The 22,855-nt window shown below is 49.8% G+C and overlaps 1 protein-coding gene across 1 annotated transcript in view; it reads right to left on the minus strand.

Moving 5' to 3' along the window:
* ADAMTS15 (ADAM metallopeptidase with thrombospondin type 1 motif 15) overlaps window positions 1–19,324 on the minus strand; it is a 26,229-nt gene extending 6,905 nt beyond the window's left edge. The window contains exons 1-5 of the mRNA XM_006731166.3: window positions 17,984–19,324; window positions 6,650–6,782; window positions 5,989–6,156; window positions 5,472–5,755; window positions 154–331 (exon numbers count right to left, since the gene is read on the minus strand). Coding sequence (XP_006731229.2) covers window positions 154–331; window positions 5,472–5,755; window positions 5,989–6,156; window positions 6,650–6,782; window positions 17,984–18,940 — 1,720 coding nt within the window. The 5' untranslated portion in view covers window positions 18,941–19,324. The remainder of the gene's footprint in view (window positions 1–153; window positions 332–5,471; window positions 5,756–5,988; window positions 6,157–6,649; window positions 6,783–17,983) is intronic.
* Between the last annotated feature and the right edge of the window lie 3,531 nt (window positions 19,325–22,855).

Genomic DNA, 22,855 nt, shown 5'->3' on the forward strand with positions numbered 1-22,855 from the left:
CCTGCCCAAGGGGAGTGGGCAAAGAAGTGATCCCAAGAGGAATCTGCTCCTTGGCACTTCCAGACTTTGCGTTAGGGGAGAGAATCTTGACGGTGTAATTTGCAGCCAAGAAGTGGGGGGGGGGGGCAGGGGGAGAGGCCCTCCCCTCCTCACCTGAGCTGGGGCAGGGCTCCAGGTTGCAGGATCGGTATTTCACTCTCACTCCCTCGCAGTACTTGCCCCCGTTGGCAGGGGTGGGATTGCGGCACTGCCTCCGGGACAGCTGCACGCCCCCACCGCAGGTGCGCGAGCAGGCGCCGTAGGGCTCCCATTTGGCCCAGGAGCCGTCCACCTATGAGAAAGAGTCCGTCTTACTCCTGCAGGGGTTGGGATGCACATCCACACCCTGACCCTGCAGAAGAGTTACACGGGTACAGCCTCCATGATCCCATCCCACCAGAAGGAAATCCACTGTGTATCCCAAGGGAAAAATGACGAGCAAATGGTCAGCGTACACAGCGCCCACACAACACTTCAACCTGGTAATTAGCAAATGCCAGCCACACCCAGTTATAAATGAGGTTGCTCAGAAGAGAGACCTCTTTGGGCTCTGGGGTCAGGTGGCCAAGTTCTATCATCGCCTCTGCCCTCACCATATGGGTGGTCTTGAGCAAGTAGTAAAACCTCTTTAAACTTCAAGTGCTTCGTCTGCAAAAATGAGGCCAATAATACTCAGGTGTGAGATCAGACAGAAGTTTAAATGATGCAACGTGTATGAAAATTCCTAGCACTGTGCTTGCCACCGAACAAGAGTTCAGTTTCTCCTTACCTATTGTTAGTGTATTTACAAGACTCTCTAAATCTACAGCAGAGGCAGCCCCCAGCCTTGCCAGGAAACCTTGTTGCCATAGATGTCTGAATATTTTTGTTTGTAAATGTTCCGTAATTCCGACTTCTCTCCAAACCAGACTGAACCAGATCTTAGGCTCAATCAGCGGCTGAATTTAAGAAAGTTTCACCATAAGAGGTTCTAATGTTTGTGCTCGGAGGAGACGAGGATAGGAAACTACAAAGCAATCCCAAAACTCTATTTGGCTTCAAGGTGAATTAGGCAGTGTTGTTTCATTTTTTAAGAGGGTGGAGAAGGGATAGAAAATGTATCCTCTTCATTATGTTTTTCATAGGATGCCAGTAAAGCAAGTTTTCATCCCCTGAACTCACATCAGTCAGGCAACAGAGGAAGCAGCCCAGTTGTACAAGCCTGGGATTAAAATGCTGTCATACGTCATCCAAAGTGACTAACCCGCATGGAGCTAATCAGGAACTGGCTGCATGTCATCTAAATACTTTAACTTATGCCCACGTGCAGCATAGTTATTCTATCTGCCCTTCTGTCGTATAGTTCTTGCTTCATGGTGTCACCATGTCTGTCCTCCTATGAAAGAAACACTTGCCAATAGCCCTGCTTCGTCCTCCAATAACGTCCCACCTCATTCCAGCCTTCCATTTCCTAAGAGGGTCTACATTTGCTCCTTGCACCTCTTCCCTCCGCAGTACCTTGCAATATGGGCTTGGTCCCCATCACAGCAGGGAAGCTCCCTCTCAAAGAGATGACCATCCATAAACTGAAAGAGTCTAAGCTTAGACCTTGTTGTCTCCAGTTTTTCTTCAGTTCTTAACATTGTCTCTGTGGCTTCTGAGATGATGCTGTGTGGTTGTAGTTGTTGTTGTTACTATTGTTTTTAGCCTGGTATCACTTTTTCCTACCTGTTCCTACAGAAAACATTCATCCCCCAGAAAACACTCCTGCCCTGCCGTGTGCCATTCATTCACCAAATATGTGTTGAATTCTTACTAATGGCTGGTGCCATGTGCAGCAAATCCCTGCCCTCGAAGTGACTGCATCCCAGCAGAAAAAAACTAAAAATAAGCCAGTGCATACAGAATGTCAGGAGGGGCTAAATGCAGGTGGGAGAGGGACGGAGGGAGGGCCTTGGTGAGGTGGGCTGCTCTATATTACAGGGGGTCACAGAGGCTTCACTGTAGAGGTGACAGCAGTGCAAAGGCCTGAAGGAGGTACGAGAGGGACTCGTGCAGATATGAGGGAAAGAACTCTAGGCAGAGGGAGCAATGCCAAGACCCTGAGGAAGGATGGGCCTGGAGTATTCCAGCATCACAAGAGCAAGAGAAGCAGGAAATGAAGGCAGAGATAGGGTTCACCATCCTGAGCATGGAGGAGAGCCCCTGAAGGGTTCTGAGCATGTGGCATGACCTAACCTACTTTTAAAGGATCTCTCTCGCTGCTATGGTGGGAACAATCTGTGAGGAGCAAGACCAGCAACAAGGAGATCAGTTAGGGTGCACGACCAATAATCCAAGGTAGCTTGGCGCAGGGTGATCACAGATAAGGTAGTAAAAAAAAAAAAAAGGCTCAATTCTGGCTCTATTTTGAAGATAGAGTCAACAGAAATTACTGAAATATCAGATGGATAGATGTGAGAGAAAAAAGGGTTGGCACGAGCAACGGGAAGATGGAGTTGCCAAAGCAGGTTCAGGACAGATGATCAGGAGCTTGGTCTTACAGATGTTATGTTTAGGATGCTTATCGGTTATCCACATGGAGGCATCAAGACTCAGTGAGGCATGCCAGTCTGTAGTTCAGGACAGAGGTCTGGGCTGGAGATACAAATCTGGGGGACTTCAACGTATAAATGTAAACGGTACTTAAAGCCTTTGGTCTAGATCACCTAAGAGGTCAGTGTGGATAGTGACAAGGGCTAAGGACAGAGCTAGAATGCCTAACATTGGAAAAACAAGAGTGTGAGGAAGACCCAGTGAAGGGGACCAGAAGGGGCAGCTAGTAAGGGAGGAGGGAAACCAAGACACAGTGGAGCCTGTGTTCCCAGGGGAGATGGTAATCAGCTGTGTCAAATGCTGCTAACAGGTCAGGCAATATGAGGAATGATAATCAATCACTGACTTCAGCAGTGTAGAGGCCATTTGGCAACCTTAGTGAGAGCTATTTTTAGAGGAAGAGTAGGACTGAAAGCCAGACTGGAATGGGCTCCAGAGAAAAAATGGCAAGACGCGAACTGGAGAGAACAATTTCATACCACTCTTTCCAGGAACTTTGTGGGAAGGGGAGTCGGAGAGATACACTGTAATTTATGGAGAGGAAGTAGGATTAGGAGAAGTTTCGTTTAAGGTGGGAGGAATTACAGCAAGTTTGTATCCTGATAGGAATGATTCCACTCAAGAGAGGGGAAATCTGACACTGCAGAAGAGAGATCAAGAATTAAAGGAGTGTTTTCCTTGAATAGAGGGGACAGTATCCTAAGGGCAAAGCACAGCTCCGGGCCTCTGATGAGAGCATGGACAGCTCATCCATCGCAAAGGAGGAAAGGTAGATATTACAGGCACCGAAGAAGGGCAGACGGCGGATGTGGCGGTGGGAGATGGTGGAAGTTCTCTTCTGATTACTTGATTGCTTTTTTTTTTCTTAATGAGATAGGAAGAAAGGTCACTGGCAAAAGTGGAAATGAGGAGAAAGAGTCGGTAATGGAGGAGAGAGGCGAAGGTGTGACATGATCGTGTAGGACGCTGGGAGGGCGGGCCCACCTACATTGTCAGGTTATGAGTTCCAACTGAAACCGCTGAGCACGGTTGCATGTCTTTCTCCAGCCACACTCACCCACAATAGCACAGTTGAACACATGGGAGCTGGATTCCACCAGGGCAGTGCCTTATCCAAGCGAGTATAGCTGAGAGAGGCCCGAACATGGGAGCCATGAGTGTACATGAAGAAGTGATTTTAACAATGGAATCTCAAGAAGAAGGTTGATGAGGGCATGAGAAGAGCAAGTGGGACTGAAGAATTGTTGGAGTCCAAAACTTAGAGGGCTGGACAACAGGGCCTTGGTGGTCAGAATTAAAGGAGATCGTGCAACTGAGATCCCGGGGAGCCAGGGAGGCTGCATGATTAGGAAGATGAAGTTTGTGCTTTGACCTCTGCTGATTAGGGCAGTGTCCTCTGTGAAGGGCCAGGGTGGTAAAGGGGATTGTCCAGAGAAGAGATTGAGGACATAGCGGATTTTGCTGCTGATGGACTATCTTTCTATATGCTTCTCAGATCACATTTCCTATATCCAATATCCTCTTGGGCAACGTCTTTATCCGCTAGACTCATCTTCCCAAGACAAGGAGCTGACCACGGTTGGTCTGTCCTCAGGACCTTCTAGTTTAAACCCACAGCCTGATGGTCAAAGCTACCCCAGACTAGCCCTGAACCATGCCCCCAAAGATCTTTCCCAAACAGCCCTCATCCATCCACCCCTCCAGCTTGCCCCACCTCCCTAACTTTGCTCCACCTCTGCCTGATGAGAGAGCCTACTCATCCCTCAAGGCTCTCTTTAAATCTGACCTCCTCACCGAAGTTTGTTCAGACCTGTCTAATCATCATTAATCTCCCATCCCTTATTCTCCCATGACACGTTTTCACACTTCAGTCTTAACACAGAACACACACGTCTCTGCGTCTCGGACCATAGTAACATTTCTAGTTTCCCCACTAGACAGTGAGCCCACTGAGAGACAGCCCAGGTTTTATTTCTTTTTCTGACTACCACATTACCTCACACAGTTCTCTAAATACAGTGGGCTGGTGCCCAATAAATGGCTAATGGTTTAATTAAATATAGGTTTCCAAAACACAGAAAAAGATTTTACATAATTGTGTACCAAACCCAGCTCAGGGCAGCCATAAAACCCCCAGTCAAGCCCCTCTGCAGCCGAGGCAGGGGTGGGAAAGGGATCATCCTCACCAGGATCAAGGGAGAGGATGGATGTCTTATATCTGTCTGAAAAAGTCCCAATCCCTTTGCGACCCCAACCCCAGACCTGAAGAGTTTATTATATTCAGAGAACATGTGGGGTTTGGTATTTGTTCTGATTCAACTGTTATTCCTTTTTACCAGGAAAAAATAACTTTTGCCCTATTATGTTTCAGCTTCAAAAAACAATCTTGACAAAAAGTGAAGCTGGGTTCGGGATGCAGCAAATTACTGCAGCTTTGCCCAGGGATCTGCTTCCTTTCAGCTCTGGGGCTGGCTCACCTCTGGCCCAGAGCTCCCTGGAAACAAAACACGTTCAGAAATAGCTGATAAGGGGAGGCTGGAAGGAGCCAACAAGTGAGGAATGTCGAATAGCTAGTGTTGGGCTTTGGGTTCAGAGCTCCTCCCCAGGTAGGATGAGGCCCAGAGCTGAGGGCTGGACCTCCTGGCGCCCCGTAAGAGACTTCTCTCACATGTCTAAGGAAGGCTTCAGCAAGTTCTCTGACCTACTGTATGTCTTGTCTCCAGTCTCAGAGTCAAGACGGGGAGAGGACCACGGACAGGGAAACAGAGGCACAGCGCTGCAAACCTGTTGCCCCTGGAGGCCTCCGAGTCCACCCCCTGCCTCCCAGCAGCCCCGATGCGCAGCTCCCACACACTCACCCTGTACTCATTGAGGTTATGTCTCTGCACACAGGTCCCCTTGAGGCAGAACTTGCCTTCGCCGCAGCTGGTGCCGTCTGCCCAGGGGAAGTGGCGGGTCTGGCACACCATCTGCCCCTTTGCCTTGCCAGTGCACCACAGCTTGGTGCAGTACTGCATGTAGGGACAGGGCTTCGAGCCCACGCCAAAGGCCAGCTCACACTGCTGGCTCAGGGTGTAGCTGGCCCCTGGCAGGTCCTCAGGCAGGGAGATGGGCTTGCTGGGCGGGTCCAGGAGACAGTCGCCTGCAGGGAGCCAAGGGCATTCGTGAGAGAGGAGTTGAGAGAGGTGGGACATGGCTGGCCCAGAGTCTAAATGGTAAGGAGACATTGAAGCAAGGTCCAGTGGAATGGACCCCCTTGAGAGCCCGACTCTTTGGGGTCACGCATGCCTTAGACAATAGAAGACAGGTCCAGAGAGGTGGTGAGCACTCTCTCCAGGGACAAATCCACATCCCTCCTCTGTCCTCCTGGCTTACCATGCCCACTATCCAGGAAGTCGGTGATGATGGCAGCGCTGCAGGCTGACCAGGGGTTGGCACGGTCAATCTGGATGAGTGTTGGAGACATCATGTGGTTGGCTCGGAGTTTCCCAAACACCTCCTCACACACTTTCACATTGTCATGGGGCATGTTGAACACGTGGCCTGTGGGGTGAGGCAAGAGGACTCAGAGGGCAGAAGGATGTGGGCTCTGCAGTTTTAAAAGGAGGGGGGATCAGCTGGGGAAGCTAGAGAGCCTATGTCAGCAATTTTCAGGATGGTCATTTCGACCTAGCGATAGACTGCTTTGCAAATGTCAAGATGGTGTTCTCGTGTTCTCGGTCCTGTCCATCAGGCTGTGGGCTCAGTGAGGACAGCAGGGTATTTAAAATATTCTCCCCTTAGTGCCTAATTGATGAGATATTCTGGCTGCTGAGTCAGACAATATCGCTGGCCAACTGTGCTGGGGCAATAGGAAAAAATAAAACAAAGCCATTGCTAAGGCAGACTCTGACCCTAAGAAGGAATCCCTAAGGCTTTAGGACATGAGGAAGCAAAGACAAATGTCTACCCCCTGCCCAAAGCACCCAGGACAAACCCAGAAAGACCCCAGAAGGGAGTCCTCCCCGCTCCACCCAAGAACCCCCTCTAGCCTTACCCAGCTCATGGGCAGTGGTGAAGGCTGATGGAAGCCCATCATCCTCGATCACAGAACAACTTCTCTTGGGGTCGCACATAGTGCCCACATCAGCCATGCCCAGCGTGTCACAGGTGGTAGCCCCACACAGGTCCTGCCGGGGTGGGGGGGGGGAGCAGAAGCCAGCCAGAAATTAGTGACAGGTACAGAAGGGACCTGATGGGAAGAAAAGGCATCCTATGGGATGTTGCAGCTCATCCCCGCTCCCCATCCAACCAAGCCCAGCACCTTCCTAGCCAGGTCCTTTCTCCCAAGGGGTTGCAGGGCTATTCGTGGAATCAACCCAGGCTGAGGGAGGAGGCTTCAGGAAGAAAGCCCTGTGGCTCTCTAAGATTCTACCCAAATCCTACTCAGGGAGATCCTGTAAGGAGGTACAAAATTAAACCACAAGGCCATTGCTTTATATAGAGACAGATTTCCAAACCAGAAAACGGTGAGTTCCACAGCTGGGCGAGGTTCTGGTCAGGGCTGACTGAGGCAGGTGGGGGCGGAAGGTCAGTGTGTTCCTCATCTGGAGTCAGCCCTGAGCCGTCTCAGTCCTTGCTGAGCGATTGCCTTTGGACAACCATGAATTAAGCTCAGATTCTCAGCCAAAGGTTCACGGGCCAAGGATCCGCCCAAACCAGAGATTTGGCTTCCTTGGGCTGGGAGGGGGCAGACTGAGGTGGATATGAGCTGCTATCCAGACACAGCTCAACTGGCTGCAAAAGCTCAAGGGGACCCCTGGCTCAGTGGCTGCTAGGAAGAAAAAAGAAATGGATCACCGCCTAAGATAGTCCCTCCTTTTGTACTAAAACTTGTAGCGGACGCTAAGACTTCCTGCAACAACCCTATTGGGAAGCACTTCCAGGGATGTGAAAGGGCAAAATGGGGTACTGGGGGCGGATATCTCAATGAATTTATTGAGCACCGTGGGCCAGCAATGCACCTACATACCTTAAGAGCCCTTATCACTTAACAGAGAAGACACTGTTGAAATCAGTGATACTGGGACTGTCTTCATTACATCCTTGCCTTTCTTTAGAGTTAACAAGAAACTACTCTAGGTATCATAATCCCCAGCAGCGTTAGGCGGCAGATATATTATTATACCTATTTGTCAAAGGTGAAAACTGAGGCTCATGCTCATAGTTAATCATGGTGATGATTTATTAAATGCTGACATCGTGTGTGCACTTCACATGCATGACCATATTTCATCCTCGCAACAGCCCACTGGAAGAATGGCAGCTATTAGCACCTTCCGCAGACAAGGAAGCTGAAGCTTAGAGAGGTCCAAGTCGCACAGCAGAAACGTGCACTGGGGTCTGTATGATTGGATATCATCAGCACTCTTTCCACCACGTCAAAGCTGATTGCTCAGCAACTCCTAAGTTAACTCTCCGGAGAAAGAGCTGTGTGTGTTCTCCATGGGAGCCAAGGTGTCCGCATAAACACACCCAGAACTGTTCTCAGTTTTCGTTCCCTTTAGGGCTATGCGCACGTGCATGTGCAGGCACATGCTGACATGGGGGAAAAGGTGGGCAGCAGACTTAGTGGGGCCAGGGGGCAAAGGAGGAAAGTGGTCAGAGTACAGAAAATCAGCAAAATTTAATCCAGAGCACTCAGAAGTTTACCACCTGAGCAGTCAAACTTGGCTTCCCATGGTCAGGTGATAGTCACACCTCCTAATGAGTTAACAGTTTCTCTGGCCAAAGAACTGAGAGGGCAATCAGACTCCAGAGTACACCGGTCATCAATGAGTGATGCATGCCCAGCCTTGATCTGCTGTCCTGGGCTCACATGTGGCATGTCTGCCACTTCGGGGAACCCTTGAGGTGAACCTCAAATTCCCTATCTTCCAAATACTCTTCCCTCTCCAAAGGCTCACCCTTCCTGAAAGCTCTCCTTCCGCTAGAGTTCTGAAACCTAGAAGAGTTTGGGAGGGGAAGTCCACCAGACAAGCAGTTTAGGGAATATGACTGCTGAGGAACAGGACTGGGTCGCACAGAACAGCCTGTGAATGGAGGGAAAAGGGGGCAAGGGACCAAGAGGGAAGGAATGGAGGTTTGCATGGGGGCATGGGGCAGGGCGTGGGAGAACTGGGCCCATCTGTCCCTGGGGCATCCCCACTAAGGCAGGAGTCTCTGAAAACTCTTGTCTGGTGGTCACAGCCCATAAGGAGAGCCTGTAGGACAAACACAACACTACCCCAGGGCCACCATGCACACTCACTGCTGACTTTGTGTAAGAGAAAGGGCATGGGAGGAAGAACCAAGAAGGCTAGATTCTTGTCCTGGCTCCACCACAAAGTAGATGTGTGACTTTGGGCAGGTCACTTCTCTCCTCAAGGCCTCAGTTTCCTCCTCCAAAGAAGGGCCAGTTCTCAACTAGAACCCAGACTGGACCAGTGCCTTGATTAAGCCTCTGCTCCTGCCCCGATCCCAGGGTGCTCAGCCCCTTTTGGCCCTCTAGGTTATAAAAGGAACACACAGAATGATATACTTGAGAATGGAAAGAACCCTGATTTGTCTACTAACCCATGACACTAAATCCCAGAAAAGGGAAGGTCACCCACGTGGACATTCAGAGTCCTAGCCGCTGCCCTGCTCAGCAGAAATGGTGAGGCCAGATTGACAGCTCAGCCACTGGACCTCCGCTGCCCAGCAGCCCGCCTCTGCCGCTGGAAGGTCCTTAAAGCCAAGAGCCTCCTTCCTCTCTGGGAGGGTGGATTCTCTCTGGAGTGAAGACATGCAGCTGCAGGCCCTTCCTGGCCAGGAGCAACCTGTTCTTTCCATCAAGAAATCCCGGTTTCCCTGGATCAAACAAGAGGAACAAGGAAGGAGCCGGCAGATTTCCTGAGGGTCAGGGTGTAGCTGAGAGCAGCCAGCCTGCAGTAACCAGTGTCTTCACTGTGGGAAGATGCAGCTGTTTGGGGTCAGAGGCTCTGCCTGTCCCTCTTCCCCCAGTCAGGGACTTCAGTGAAGAATCGCTAGACCTGAGTTCTTTGAACGCCCACAGGCGAGTGCACAGGGCTCAGAAGCGCCTCATTTGTGGCACTGAATGTCTCCACCCTTCTGGAATGAACTCAGATGCACTCAAATGGCTTTAACCTCTTCAGCTCAGGCACTTGTCTCCAGGAATAGAAACTGTTCGGGTTCCTTCTGCCTGGAGAGTGTAGGCACTTCCCACCCAACACCTACCTACCTCACTATTTCTGGTAATTTGCCATTTCTCCTTGAAGCTGCGGCTGCTTTTCCAGATGACCCAAGAATCATCTTGGCCAAGAACCTAGCCCTCCCAGATTATTGTTTTCTAACTGTCCTTCTTCATAAAATAATTCAGGATTGGAGCCACAGTTTGAGAGAAAGCAAGCAGGCAAGAACCTTGCAGTGGCCCAATCCACATTTCCCACACTCACTCCCACCATGCCCCACCAGGACTCCCCACAGGCCTCCTTCTCACCTCCTCTCATTTCCCCCTGCCATGTACTGTGATGCTCATATTTTCCAGCAGTATGGAGGGTGGAGGACCCACATAAATCAAGCACGTTAACTTTTTTTTTAACGTAGCAGAAGACACATGTTCTCATGTGACCAACTTCCTACTTATGGAAGGGCTGGGCTCATCTTCATGGCCACACCATAGCACCCGAGTATCACACTCACACAACCTCAGAGCCATCCTCTCATTCTGCAGATGGGGAAACTAAAGCTCAGTGGACTAAGATTGCTCACCCAAGGCCACACAGTTATTAACATGGGAACAGGACCCCATGCCTTTTGATACCAAGGCCGGCAATGGTCTTCAGGCTGAACCACAGCATCCTAGTCAGGATACCATAATTACTATTGAAATTACTATTGAAAACCACCCCGCACTGGTATTAATACTGCACCTTTCCAATACTGGTTTCCCATCTGAATTTCTGTCATGCATCACTGTATTTCCTTGTCCAACCCCAAATCCACTGCTGTTTGTAATCCCCAAGCATGGGATTGCGATCCTGGGTGTCTGGGCAATGTGGCTAAGGATGCCTGATGAAGAAGAGAATGCACCCTGGTGACGTCCATCAGCAGGTTCGGTTTCGTTAGAATATAAATTCCTCAAGGTGTACAAAATGGTATCACAGTGGGAGACTGAGATAACCGAGACAAGAATTACCTCAATGAGGAAGAACAGAAATCTGAAGCTTGCAGGAAGACCAAGCTTTCTCCGGAAATCATCAGTTCAAGAGAGGGTACACACCTAACATAATGTTGATAGTGGACACTTACTGAGTTGCTACTGTGAGCCAGACACCATTCTAAGAGTCCTGTTATTAGCTCATTGAATCTTCACAAAGGCTTTATGAGGGAGATGCCATTATTAGGCCCCATTTTACTGATGAGGCTCAGAGAAGGTAAGATGCTAGCACAGGGTCAGTGAGCTCAAGGTTAGACGGGAAGGGAGAGGCAGAGTGAAGTTTGAAATCCAGAAGTGCAGCCTCAGAGCTGAATGCTTCCCTTGCATTGGGACTGCTCCTGGTACAGAGGCCCCCCACGAATGAAGAGGCTAGGGAATCTCAAGATAACGAGACTGTCCACCCCTTACCCTGAGCCCCCAAAGCTCACATTGGCCACTGAGTGGGGAGAGACCTGGGAGAGGTCGGTAGAGAGGGAAATGGCAGGATTAAGAGCCAAGAGTGCTCTAGGCGCAGTGCCTGCACCCCCTTCCTGGTTGAGCAAGCTCTTGGTTCCTTGCCCCACACCTGCATTGACACACTGACCCCATCCCTGCTCTGCACCATGTCTGCTGGCTCCTCGCTGGGGCCTCTCCTTTCTCCAGGGCAAAAACTGATGGCAAAGAGCCAAGAAGAAATGCCAGAAGAACCTAAGACTCCCTCTCCCAACCCTGCAGCCTGACAGCTACAAACACTGGATTAATGATCCCTAGTAAGGGAGGTGAACTACCTAAAAAACCCAAAGCCACACACAGTCCTTTTGCTAACATCAGTACCTTCTTCCCATGAATACATACTGAACAGCGGCAGCTGCATGCAGGGGCCCACTGGAGGGGCTACAAAGATACAAAAAGGTCTTGCTTAAAGGAGTTTACATGTCAGTGGGAATGGCAAATGCTGGGACCATGGTTTCCACACAAAAACAGACAAATATTAAGTATACTTGCAAGTGCAATGTGACAGAATGCTTTAAAACAGGGCTATCCCAAATGTAAGTTCTGGCAAGGGACCTGTAGGTAATTATTTAACAACAACAAACATGTGCTGAGTGACCACGAAGGTAACGATGACAGTAGCTGCCATTAACTGGGTGCCTATTCTGGAACATTTGCTAACTTATCCTTGATACTGCCTTTAAGTTCAGTACCATTGTCATCATCATTATCCTTTTATGGATGAGGAAAGTGAAGTTCAAATGGCTGATTCGTTCAATGTCCATTGCTAAAAGTCAAGTGCCAAGACTGAAACTCAGATCTGCCTGACTCCAAGCCTGTGTTCTTTCCACTGTGCCACACAACCAAGGATAGGCATCGAGGCAAGGTGTGGGGGGCGGGGGGTATGCACCAAGAGTGATACAAACATCTACCAAGAAGTTCAAAGGTAGAACAAGAGCAGGACCAAAGGAGGGAAAAGACCTCATTTGCCTTCGTGATTCAACCAGTGTTTAAGAAGAAGAAAAAGATTCTGGTGCACATTCCTCCTGATGTTTATAGCAGCATTATCTACAATAGCCAAATTATGGAAAGAGTCCAAATGTCCATTGACTGACGAATGGATAAAGATGTGGTATACACATATGGTGGAATATTAGTCAACCATTAAAAGAATGAAATCGTGCCATTTGCAACGACATGGATGGAGCTAGAGAGCGTTATGCCAAGTGAAATAGGTCAATCAGAGAAAGACAAATACCATATGATTTCACTCATCTGTGGAATTTGAGAAACAAAACAAATGATCATAGGGGAAAAAGAGAGAGAGGCAAACTGAGAAACAGACTCTTAACTATAGAGAATAAACCGATGATTACCAGAGGGGAGGAGGATTAAGGAGTGCACTTACGGTGATGAGCACCGGGTGATGTACGGAAGTGTTGAATCACTAAATCGTACACCTGAGGGATGCCTGGGTGGCTCAGTCGGTTCAGCTCAGGTCATGATCCCAGGGTCCTGGGATTGAGTCCCACATCGGGCTCCTTGCTCAGCGGGGAGCCTGCTTCTCCCTCTGCCTGCCACTCTCCCTGCTTGTGTTCCTTCTCTCTCTCTATCTCTCTCCAACAAATAAATGAATAAAATCTTTAAAAAATATATTGTACACTTAAAACTAATATTACACTGCATGTGAACTAACTAGAATTTAAATAAAAACTAAAAAAGAGAGAGAGATTCTGGTACACATTCCTTCCTCCAAACTTCCTCCCCCATCCTCCACCATTAATACAGGCTTTCTTATTTGGTATAAGTAAAAGAAGGAGGGAGAAGAGCAACCATCTTCCAAGTCGGGGAGGAACCGTATTCCAATCATTCCTCTCTCTTTCTCCTCCCGCCTCCCTCCCTCCTAGAAGTAGTGTTGAGTTTCCATTCAGTGATAAAAATTTACAAACTCTTAAATACCGAAATTACAGATGCCCCTCTCTGCTAATATCTTCCAAGTCCTGACTTCAAAAAAGATCCTGACAAAATTACGATTCTCTTTATTGTATTAGGAGATATGTATAAAATACATATCATCATCTTATTAACCTTTTTTTATCGAACACTAAATTTCACTGCCATATGGCAAGTTGTTTATTATAGAAAGAACTGGCTTCTATTTCAAATGAGGTTCCAGAGTGCTGTTCCAGTCTGCACAGTATAGAATACATGTACGCTCGCCCCCACCCCCCACACACACACATAAAATGTAGTACAACTCAAGGCCAAAACAAGAAGGTAAGCGCCAAGCTTGGGACTGAGAGGCAGAAAGGGTGAGGACATGAATGAAGGAAACAAAAGAGAAGAGAAAGATGAAAAGGATCCTGCCCTGGAGAATCTCAAAAGAGGAGAAAGAGAGCACAGAAAAAAATGGTGAAGGAAGGAGGGGACGAGGGAACGGCACACGGTGGTACTAAGGGCAACAGAATAAACAACATAAATGAAGGAATAAGCCAGCAGAAAAACCACAAACTGTAAATCCTACAAGACCAAGTCAATTCAAAGGAGAAAATGTTACAAATAGCAAAACAGATGGTGGAATGGAGGAGAGAGCCTCCTGCAACACAGGAAACAAGCTTCCTTTCCCATCACCACCAGCTCCGATCCCAGTGCCTTCCTGCCACCTGTCCCTTGTCCCCCCTCCCCCACCCCATCCCCGAAGGCTTCCCTGGCTCCGAAGCAAGGAGAATGTCTCCCACTGGACTTCGGACAGAGGGCCCATGTCTCCCTCATGGCACTTAACACACCCTAGTGTAACGAGCTACTTCCTTGTCAGGCTCCCTGATATTTGGTGAATTCCTGAAAGCCAGGGGCCACATCTTAATATCTGTACCTCCACAACCCAGGACGGTACCTGGAAATAACAGATGCTCAATAAGTATTTTTAAAATGTAGAACAAATTCATGAAACCGGATCTACCACAAAGTTACCCAGATAGCAGAGGCATCAGAGGTAAAGAGAGAGAAGACAGCTCAGGCTCAGCTGGGACTCCTACTACGTCCCAGCACCAAATCCCGCTCCTGCTGCCCACGGCAACAAGAAGCCATAGAAACATTTCTTCTCAGAGAAATGAATGTCCACCCAGAAAGACTGGCTCTAATTCTCCGCAGATCCGGGTTCCAATCCCGTGCTGACCTCACCCTGCTGTTATGAGTCTGGAGACTGACTGCTTTGCAAAATCAGATGTGTGCTCCTTCTCCAGGAACATGAACTTACTCTGAATCTTTAAGTAAACTCCTCAAGTTGTCAAGATACTTGTTGTATGATCTTTTTTTTTTTCTCCTTTGCACACAGCAAAGGCTCCTCCCTGGATCACGTCTTCCCAGTGTTTTGATTTCAACGCCCCACGCCCCTCCCTCTGCCTGCCAAGAGGACAGCAGTCTCCCCATAGCCTGGCCCAGCCTTGTTTAAACACACAACAACTCTGACAGTGGGTTGAAGGGGAAGCTCCGGTGCCTGCCAGTCCTGATGCTCCTACTGTCCCCCCTTCAGGTACCCGGCACCTGGAACTCTCCAGGAGCTGCGCTCACCTCTTCCTCACAGGAGGAAATACAGTCTGACCAAGCCCAACCCTTTACCGCCTCCTCCCTGTGAAAACCACAACTAGAGTACTATCGGTCAGAGTCACTAGCCATTTTTCAGAATTTTCTGGGGGGACCAAGGAATAGGTGACCCTAAGATGTCTGACAGTTCAAGATCCGTTATAGACAAAAGGTGATTAACAGAATAAGCACATTTCTGAAAACTTCTTATCCAAACAAACTATATACAGTTGACCCTTGAACAACATGAGGGTTAGGGGCACTGAACCCCATGCAGTCGAAAATCCACATACAACTTCTGACTCCCCAAAAACTTAAACTACGAATACTCTACTGTTGACAGGAAGCCTTACCGATAACGGTCGATTAACACATACTTTTTTTAAAGATTTTATTTATTTATTTGACAGATAGAGACATAGCGAGAGAGGGAACACAAGCAAGGGGAGTGGGAGAGGGAGAAGCAGGCTCCCGCTGAACAGGGAGCCCGATGCGGGGCTCGATGCGGGGCTTGATCCCAGGACCCTGGGACCATGACCTGAGCCGAAGGCAGACACCTAATGACTGAGCCACCCAGGCGCCCCAGATTAACACCTATTTTGTATGCTGTATGTACTATGTACTGTGTTCTTACAATAAAGTAAGCTAGAGAAAATGAAATGTTATTAAGAAAACCAAAAGAGAAAATACGTTTAGAGTACTGTACGGTATCAAAAAAAGTCCACATACAAGTGGACCCATGCAGTTGAACCTATGTTGTTCAAGGATCAATGTTATCTTCATAGAATCAATATGTATATGTGTATATATATATATATATATATATATATATATATATATTCCAATTTTAGTTTGAAAAAGCATTGATTACACCAACATTATAATAATCAGGGAAGCTCATGTTTGAGTTAAAGGATTACTACTAATCCTTACAAAGTACAACAGAAGTTCCTCTTGTGTTGGAGGACAGCAGGAGACTCCTGGTTCCCGGAGACCAAATCTGCCTTGGTCTACAAAGAGCGGCTGTGCACTCTGCTCTCATCCCATACTGTACCTTCCCCGGGGGAGTTCAGGAATGAGCAGTTCCTAAGACGCTGAGAATGCAGCAGGCCCTAAAGTCTGCGCCAGCAAGGAGATGAGAGAGAGATGTTCACTCTAAAGCACTAAGCACATACCTGGATATCGGTCCTGCCAACACAGCCTCCCCACTTTCCGGCTTCGCCCTCTAGACGCCTAAGAGAAAGACAGCTTCTAAAAGTCACATCTTGAACATCACTCCTTCTGACCCAAGTGCTCATGCATCTTGTCTCCATTATGCATGGTTAGCATAGCCCCTGGGTCTCTCGCACACACCACTGACAGACAGAAGTTGTCACGCTGCTTGATTGCTGCTTCTTCAAAAGGTGAATCCTTCTGGTGGTGTGGCCCGTATTCCCAGCAGGAGTCCTCTTTCTAGGGCTGGTTCCAAAAGTCAGCCTAGCCACTAAGCGGCGGAGACTGAGGTCTGTTACTTCAGAAGCCGAGAGTGACCTCCACGGGGGCATCCCAGGTAGCAGATGGGCCAACAGCTGCTTTGCCCATTAAGATGTCCTGTTCTTGGCCTTTGCTTTTTTCTCCCCCCAGCAATCTGACTGCCGAGTTGGTCTGCGTGCAGAGGTGGAAGCCACCTCCGCTGCAGTTTCCCCATGACTCAGGCAGTGTGTGTAGGGACAGTGGCAGCTCTAAAGACCTCAGTTGGAAGAATGAGTGCAAGGAAACAGACTCAGGCCAAAGACCTCCCTGGAGAAACCAGGTGGTGGGAGGAGAAGGCTGGGAAAGGAGGAAGTTCAATTCCAGGAGGGGACAAGCGGTGCCAAATGGGTTAGTGTGGAAGACGTTAGCTCCAGCCCCGTGTGTGCCAGCACAGCTCTGAGTGGCCTTTGGAAAGAGTGGGGAGTGACAGCCCCACAGGCAACCAAGGATTCTGGACCATCCCCAGAATGACGTGGTTGCGATAATAACAAAACAAGAGCATGGCACAGATGCGAGCTGCAGCCCCAAAAATCAGAGGAACCAGGTCACTTGGATGCCCATCTTCCTCCCAGTCCCATCCATGAATCTGAGAAATTGCAAGAATCCAAAAACTTCACAGTACCCAATCACTCCAGTATCTATGAATGTAAATGTTCATAGACCCATAGCAAAAGGCAGAGCTGCTTCTGTGATCTGACCACCTTTCTAAGCCCCATACTCAGGATCTTTCCAGTCCCACACCTGGGGTCTCCAGACGCTCTTTACCAAGCTCACACCACTTGCACACCGCCAGGGACAGAAGCTGGAGCGCTACCGTTAAGTGTGGTCATTGGAAGTTTCAGCGTCTGACTAGATTGCCTGCTCTGAATAGACTGGAATCCCCTCAGGTAAAAGGCGGGCCAGCACAGGAGGGTATGGGAGAAGCAGCAACAAAGGACGGAATGCTCCCGGTACTTGAGTCTGTCCTTTCCATTTCAACCACAAAATATCCCAAATGATTCCCTCCATCCCAATCCAGGTTTTCCAGGCCCAGGACAGAGGATAACTCAACATGCCCAGAGGAAACGAAGCCAGGCTCTGAACTGGGATGCTTGCATCACCTTCCAGTTTTACAAGAAGAGAAGAGAAGCCTGCGAAGAGATATCTGAAAGGATTTAGACGCCCGGGTTGAATAGGGGCGGACCTTTCCCGACCCCTCCAACACCATCCTCAGAGCGCCTCCTATCTGCCGCGGAGACACACTGCGGCTCCGGGGCGGCAACTTCCTGGGTTCCGGCCCCTCGGCGCCTGATCGAGGAGGCGCTGATTGGCCACGCCGGGCCAACACCTTCTGAAGTAGCGGGCGTTCCTCCGACCGCCCACGTGCATCCAGATGCCCTAGAGCCGAAGTTCCTCGGAGCCTAAGAGCGGCCTGTCCCTGGAAGATCCAAAGTGGGAGTCGGAAGAGATCAATGAAATTTTAACCCGGGGTCACTTGTTTGGCACAAAGGCCATTTGGAGAGCTAAGGGAGGTGACCCTAAGAAAATGGGGCTATTGGGGTCCAAAGAGATGACAGATCAACTCACCTGCCTGGTGAAGAGGATGGCCGTGTCCCAGTACTCTGGGTGTTTGTCACTCACTTTATTGAGCTTCTTCTGCCAGGCGCAGAAGTTGCGCAGCGTCAAGGCCGCGTTGCCCGTGACCTTGGGCCCTGTGTCGCGGTCTCCGAGAAGCAGCACCTTGACCACGACGATGTTGATGGGGTTGAGGATGCTAGGATGGCGGTAGAGTCGTGCCGCCGTGGCCAGCAGCGTCAGCAGATAATGCTCCAGGTCCGCGCCGTGGAACTTGACCATTGACTCGTCCGCCACCACCAGTGTCTCCACGTACCGCGGGATAGACACGAAGCGCTTGGAGCGCCCGGACCTCCGCCGACTGCGACTCTCTCCCAAGCCGGTCCCCCGCGGCTTGTAAGGGTCCAGCGCCCGCAGAATGGCGGGGTTCCAGCCTGAGGCCACCCCGCAGCGAGAGGTGGGATCTCCGGGAGGCCCGCCGGGGGCGCCGCGGCGCTGGAGGAGGTGTGCGCCCTGGCTGTTGCGCTGTGCCGCCTGCGCGCTGGCGTTGGGGAGCGGACTAATGACATACTCCGCGCCTCTGTAACCAAAAGCTCCGCGTAGACCTCCGCACAGGCTCATAGCGGCGAAAGAATCTGGCTCGGCGTTCACGTCCCCAGAGTAGAAGCAACGTCGCAAGTCTGGAGAGCTCCCGGTGAGTTCCGGGAGGCGGACGCCCAGATGTTCAGTGGCGAAGGCGGGCGCTAGGAACTGAGCATCCAGAGTCAGGTGTAGGTAAAAGTCCTCCTGAAATGCTGTGATCTGAAAAATGAGTCCCTGATCCCCGGAGTCTTCGGGACCCCTCCAGTAGTAGTGGCGGCCGTTGATGTCCGGGTCCAGTCGGATGGGGACCACCACCTCCTGATCTGGCTCTGACCCCCCAGCCGGTCCCCCGGCGAGAGCCAGGGTTAAGATACCCAGCAGAAGCATGGCGCCGGGCAGCGCACGGCCGCGCTCTCGGAAGGGCTCGGCCCGGCTTCCCGGCCGCCGGCGCGTCTCCTTCCAGCCGGCACACGGGAACCACCAACGCTCCGGGGCAGTCCGTAGCTCCCCGAAAGCAGAGCAAAGGGAGGGAGACTCCTCCCAGAGCAGTGAGCGTGCACCGAGCAGCCCGCGCCTCCTACCTGTGCCTTTCCAAGCAAAGCGCGCCCTGGGAGCTTAAGTACAATCGCTGTCAAGTGCAAGGACGGAGATTTGCAGCCGAGAGCTAGAGGGAGGTGCCGGGCCGCTTCTTCGAACGGCTGCCACTCGCGGCGCTGCTAATCAGGCGCTGGGCGAGCCTATTAAAGGCCCCCTCCTCTTTGGACTGCCCAGTCAGCGCCCCTCCCTCTCTCCCCTTCCAGCCTCCCAAAGCTTGCAGCCCCGAGCCTCCAGGGGCCCCCGGAGAACTCGGTCCCGCCTCCTGAACGGAGAGCCACTTGGCGGGGAGGGAGTGGCGTTGAGCTGAGGCAGGAGGCGTGGGCTGGCTAGAGAAACCAGCGCTTAGTATCTCGGTTCGCATTTTGCCCAACCATTATGCCCCAGTGCCCCCACTCATCAGTTACTTCTACCCCGACCGACATCTGTCTGCTCCCTGGGTCCAAGCCTTTCTCTCAAAGCAGTCAGGGTCAGGAGTTGGGAATTAAGACTCCCCACTGATCCCCCTCTCCCAGGCCCGCCTCATCCACTGCCCCCCTTGCAACATCCCTGCTGTTTCTTCATTACAGTGTCCCCTAAAAGACCCAGAACCAAAGACCCCTAAAAGTCCCCTAAAAGACCCAGGCCCTGTAAAACGTCCTGTCGTTAGAAGGGCATATTCTCTGGAAGATGGAGAACCCTTCTCAAACCCAGGGCCCTGTAGGCCCACCGTCTGCCCTGGGGCAGTGGTGTGCTGAGTGGCTGGTGCAGAGTGTTGAATTTTCAGGGATTTGGGCAGTCAGTCCCTCCCCGTTCAGGGACATCACAACAGGAGCTTGAAACAGGTCCCAGTGGGAGTACTAACACCACCCAATGGGCAACTGCTATCACCCAGGGCTTGGGGAAGGAAAGAGAACCATCGGAGTAGCACCAATGCCTGGAGAGCATGTGGAGAAAGAGGTTGTCCTCCTGCCGGGGAGGTGCTGAGGGACTGGTGGGCAACAGGGAAATCTACCAGTACTTCCTCCAACTGTTTCTCTCATCCATCCCTTGACCAGGTGTCATGTAGGGAAGGGAAGGCTGAGTGTGGGCCATTGGGGACAAGACCATCAAGCCATGAGTTCCCATCTAGTTCTGAGGAGCCCTGTTTCAGGCACTGGTCCCCAAGACACTCTGTACCTCTCCATAAAACCCACTTCTCTCTTCTGACACAGAAGAAATACAAGTAGAGGAAGGAAGGTTTTCCTAGTCTCTCCTAATACCTAGAAAGTCTTCCCAGAACCAAAAGGCTCCACATTGAGTTTGCAAGAAGAGAGGACAGGACAGGGGCATATGCAATGATTTGAAGCATAAAGTGGGGTGGTGTGGAAGAAATTTGGAATTTTTTTAGTGAATGGCTGTAGTGAACAACTCTATTATTATAGGAAAGAGAAGGCTGCGACTGGTCTATCAGTCAAGAGCACTTTTTGCCCATTATCTTCTCCCCATAAAGGACCCACTCTTCCAAGAGCCCCATGGCAACTTGGAACAGGAAGACTGCTCAGATACCCATAATTCTCCTGGGCCCCTCTTTAATTGAGATGCACAAGGCTGAAACTCATTACGTGAATGAGAAGGAGATGGGTGTTTACGCCTATAATTAAAGGAAAATTCCGACAAACCAAGGGCAATCATAAGTCACTTATTTAGGGCAAACAATTGTTTTCCCACACCCAGCAGTTTTAATGATGGGTTATGAGGTGTCCAAAGATATTTTATGTTCACTGTGGTGGATGGGGTTTGGTAAGGACTGTGGCATGTCGATCAAGATGGCAGGCTCAGGGAGAGGAAGCCCTTCTCCACCTGTGTGTCTTGCTTCTCCTTCCCCAGTCATGGCACAGCTGTTCTCACCACTGGGCCCAGAAGCCAGCCATGTGGACTTTCTCAAAGACATGGACATGCATTGAGCACTTACCCTGTGCTGAGCCCCACACCAAGAATTTTATGTGCATTATCTTATTTCATGCTTGTCTCTCCCCAGTTGGAGGATGTAATTCTGTGCGATCACTTCTGCCAGGGGTTCCTAACCAGGATTTGAGTATCTAGGGATATGCTGAAGTAGATTACAAAGAGCATTCAAGCAGAAGTCAGAACTCAGCATCAACCCTCCATTTCCATCATTAATCTGATTCTCTGACTCTTAATTTTCTCATCTGTCAAAAGAGGAGGGATTGTCCTAAATCAGAGGTCTTCTCTCAGAGGACCGAATTAAAAATTTCTGGTCTATATGATATCTAAGATCACTTCCAGATCAAATATTACATGACTGTTTGAAACCTATGGAAGGCAACATTGCATGAGGATTGAGAGCCTAGGCTCAGAGGACCCAGATGAGCATCCTTGCTCCACCCATCTCAGTTGTGCAATCTTGGGGAAGTGACTGTACCTCCCTAAACCTCAGCTTCTTCATCATTACCATTAGGATAATAATACTACCCATCTCCTATAGTTACTACAAAGATTAAATAAGTTAATGCTTAAAAAGTGTTCAGACGTGCTTGGTACATAAGATATGTTTCTTGGGGCGCCTGCGTGGCTCAGTTGGTTGAGCATCTGACTCTTGGTTTCAGCTCAGGTCATGAACTTAGGGTCCTGGGATCGAGCCCCACATGGGCTCTGCACTCAGTGGGAAGTTGGCTTCCCTTCTCTCTCCCTCTGCCCCTCCCTGCGTTCATGCACTTTCTCTCTCTAAAATAAATAAATCTTTTTAAAAATGTTCCTTAAATGTTATCTAATAGTTAATATTCTCATTAGCCATTCTTATTATTAATATTAATATTATTACCAAGCCTTACTTGGCCCTCCAAAATGACCGCCAGCATCACCTTCCGGTGATGCTAACACCAGAAGTCTTCTGGTGATGCTAACAGGAAAGGGATGGAAGTGAATGGGAGCAACGTCTCCCAGCCCTGCTCCGAAATTTCCAAGGTCACGTTTGCCACCCCACTTCCATATTAGGACTCTGCTGCTGCCACCCACTTGCTTCTGCCTGTCCTCCACCATCTTAAGATCTTTGAGAAATAAAAAGCAACTCCTTCTCCAAAAGAAAGACTGGAGGCCTCACCATGCTGCCAAATCTAAATACCTCAGCTTGGCCAGTTATGCCCTTTGCCAACTAGGCAGACCTCTTCCTGTCCTTCCAGTCTCCACCCAAGTTTGCCACCTCTTCAAAGAGGCCTTCCTGGGCCACCCAACCTAAGAAGCCCCAAATCATGACCATGATTCCATGTTTTATTTTCTCCATAGCGTGTACTTCTACTTAAACCTATTTTATTCACTTGGATTTTCACTTTTTTATTGACTGTCCTCCCCCACACCCCAAGTAAAATGAAAGCAGGACCCTATCTGTCCCATTCACTGTTATCTCCCCCAGGGCCTGGCACGGTTCTTGGTAAATGGAAGCTGTCCATTCATAGTGAATGAAGAAATTGACTCAACCCTAATCCCAGCTTGGTCACTCACAGTCTATGAAACTCGGGATGAGATACTTCATCTCTGAAATGGGGATGGATAAGACTATCTTTTAGGAGAGTTTGGAGTGCCTGACACACTGCTCCCATAATTATTAACTCTCTTCACCTCTGATGGAGACCTTCGCCCAGTGCCCTAGTCAACTAACCCACTCATTTCCTGGTTGAGGCAGCTGAGGTCCAGAGGATAGTTACTTGTCTAAGGCTACCCGGTCAGCTG

The sequence above is a fragment of the Leptonychotes weddellii genome, chromosome 11 (assembly GCF_054177405.1).
Source record: "Leptonychotes weddellii isolate Sample4059 chromosome 11, ASM5417740v2, whole genome shotgun sequence".
NCBI lineage: Eukaryota > Metazoa > Chordata > Mammalia > Carnivora > Phocidae > Leptonychotes > Leptonychotes weddellii.